This window comes from Ipomoea nil, unplaced genomic scaffold (genome assembly GCF_001879475.1).
Source record: "Ipomoea nil cultivar Tokyo-kokei standard unplaced genomic scaffold, Asagao_1.1 scaffold2704, whole genome shotgun sequence".
Classification (NCBI taxonomy): Eukaryota; Viridiplantae; Streptophyta; class Magnoliopsida; order Solanales; family Convolvulaceae; genus Ipomoea; species Ipomoea nil.
Genome location: NW_017619132.1, coordinates 1,730,375 through 1,733,324, shown reverse-complemented (window position 1 = coordinate 1,733,324; position 2,950 = coordinate 1,730,375). Strand labels below are relative to the sequence as shown.

Sequence of the window (2,950 nt, the reverse complement as noted above, 5' to 3'; positions counted from 1 at the left end):
ACTCTCATGGCCACTTGAGGAATAGACCACTTACCTTGTCGACATGTTTTCTCGTATGGAAAACATACACATTGATCCTCACTTTTAACCATACTCTTAAATTGCAACACTTTTTACCTTTTAGTGACAGAAAACCCATCGTCATTATCTAATAGTATGTATTGAAACTTGTAACCTTTAAATAAAAAAATTATGTTTCACTTACTTGGTCACATTTGATCATAACAGCAGATAGGGTTAACAATTTCATCAAATATAAGAGATGACAAGGTGAAATATAGAAAATTAAATTTTAAAAATCACCAAATTCGAAAATTAACTTGTTGAAAAGACAACTATATATACAAGTGCATGGCATAAATTGGCATCTATATACAAAGAAGAAACATGGAATTACAAACAAGTAGATCAGATCAGAGATCATTTCAATATATAATGCACATTCCTACAAGTATGTATATACTGATCATCACTCTCATGCAGACTGTAACAATAATAAGCAAAACCAGCTGAGCTCCCATTGTAAATACACCCACAGAGCTACAAGCTGGTTTCTGAGAAAGCAAAAAAGTAACTCAAAATGGCAAAAAAAAAAAAAAAAAACAAGAAAATTATGGAACAGGGGAGATTCCGGGGATGTATATATGACCAAGTAACCATCCCTCTGGTAAATCTCCCCTGCCATGGCAATATTGCTCTGAAACTCTGTATTTTACACGGCCTGGGTTGAAAGATCAGTGGCAGTGATGAATGTGCCATGGAAACCGTAGGGGACTCTTGATGGCAACTTCACTGTGGCTTCAAGATGGAGGGTTTGTGAATTCACGATTTGGAGCTCGGATTTCCATGTCTTCTCGTCATGCACGAAGGCTAAGATGTAGCCGTCGTCTTCCGCGTCGGAATCGGAGTTTCTGGGGAGGAAAAGTGGCTCGCCGCCGTACTTTTCGTCGCCGTAGATGAATTTCTTGACTTCGCCGGTGAAAAGGTCGACTTTTGCGAAGCCGGAGACTTTCGGCCATGGCTCTGCGATGGCCAGATATGCGTACCTGGTTTTCCGGCCTAGCTTGTTTCTGTTCACCATTCCGGCCTCCAAATTCACCTCCTCCGATGGGTTTTGAATGATTGGTTTTCTTGTGGACTTTCCGGTCTTCAGATTTAGCCGGATTTCTGATAAAACGCTCTTTAATCCTTCATCGCATTCGTTGAAAATGGAGTCCGGCGGCGTCATACATGATCCGATTACTACGATTTCATCGGTTTCCGGCTCTTCCCAAGCATTCCAGAGATGGAAGCAGAAACAGTCGGGAACTTCTACCCATTTCATCTCCGATGCGTCTTTAGCGTACTTGTTTAGTACTCCGAACCGGGAAACCTTGTTTTTGTCGTACACCACCGGCGAGCCGCCGCGGATCATCTCGGAGATCTTGAACACCACTTGCTGGTCGGGGACGATGAAGAATCTCTCGGTGATGGCGAAGTCGTGCATCATTGTCGGGTCGGGGACCGGGATTTCGACGTCCGGTGATTTCTTTCCGGTTTTGGAGAACCGGAAGTATTTGAGGTAAGGCTTTTGGATGACATCGTAGCTGAGAGCGAAGAGCTCGCCGGAGACTGGGTCGAGCTTGGGGTGGGCGATCATGGTGGATTTCAATTGCCCGTCAAAATCGTATCTTTCCACGGTTTTCAGGTCGCCGGAGGGGGTGACGCTGACGTGGTACGGTATGTCGTCCTCCGACATGGCGAGTAAGCGGTTGTTGAAGTAAACCAGGCCGGCGTTTGCCACGCCGGTGCCGTTGCTGTGATCGAGGAGGCCGAAGATGCCGCGGGCGTAGAAAAGCATTAATCTTGCGATGCCGGAGTGGCCGTGGAGTTCGCCGATGGCTTTGGGGAAAACGGGGCGGCCCAACGCCTTTTCTTGGACTAGCCTCTGTGTCTCAGTGAACCGGCAGGCGTAACTGGCGGCGCCGTTCTTGAACTGGACGGCGTGGACCATTCCGTCCCCGTCGAAGAAGTGGTGGCCGGCGACCGGCTCAAAGTGCGGGTTCGCCCCGTTCCGGACGTAGACTCCGTTTATGCACTCCGGGATTTTCCCGGCGACCGGAAGTGCGTGGCAAACTGGCTGCTCCGGCACCGGCGCAAAGTTCCCGGCGATTTGGACTCGTGGGTCCGCCGTTCTCGGCAAAGGGTGTTCGAGTTCATGCTCCGTTAGCTTACCCTCCACCGCATCCAACGCCGCCGCTGCAACTCTCTGCAACAAATTCCACCCGCCGCCGGAAAAACAAGAATCAGCTTTGGGTTTGGCTTCTTCTTTAGGACATGAAATGGTAGTTATGGCAGTTGAATTGGAAGTTGGAACAGTGGGAGGAGCAGAAGATTGCTTTGGGAAATGGAGCACAGATTGAGCAGAGCAGTTAATTTTCAATCTTAATTCTTGACTGCTGGGCTTTTGGGGTGAAAGTGAAAGATGATTCCAAGAACAACCCATTCTTCTAAGACTGCTCAATTTGGGCTTATTAACCCAAGGGGGATTTGTAGTTGTAGTGGTGGTGGCATTGGTCATGGCTCTCTATTTTTGATGTGTTTTAGCAACCACAAGAAGTGGGTGTTTGAGAGTGCCCTTTTTTTGTTCAAAGAGTGTTGAAAGAAGAGACAGTGGGTGTGGGTTTTTGGCTGGGAGAAGGGATATGGGGAGAGGCCATTTATAGGGAGATGAGAAGGCTTTAAGGTCCACTTCTAACATGTAGGAGATAACCACGTGGTGGATATGTGCAAATGCCACTCTATTGCGAGCCCCTACAATACTTATGTCATCGGAACAGACTGTCACTGTAATTTTAAATTCATTCTTTCTAAAAACTCGTGCTCTTAAATCGACTTCAAAGATTATCAAATCAGTAATTGAGCCATACCTTTTAGAACGACTATGAAGATTAACAAATCAAAATGGTGG

The 2,950-nt window shown here is 46.6% G+C and overlaps 1 protein-coding gene across 1 annotated transcript; it reads right to left on the bottom strand.

Annotated features, from left to right (window-relative positions):
• Positions 1–307: 307 nt before the first annotated feature.
• Positions 308–2,731, bottom strand: LOC109156188 (9-cis-epoxycarotenoid dioxygenase NCED3, chloroplastic-like). The gene has a single exon (XM_019304067.1). It carries the CDS (start codon positions 2,558–2,560, stop codon positions 713–715), a length of 1,848 nt encoding a protein of 615 aa, XP_019159612.1. The 5' UTR covers positions 2,561–2,731; the 3' UTR covers positions 308–712.
• Between the last annotated feature and the right edge of the window lie 219 nt (positions 2,732–2,950).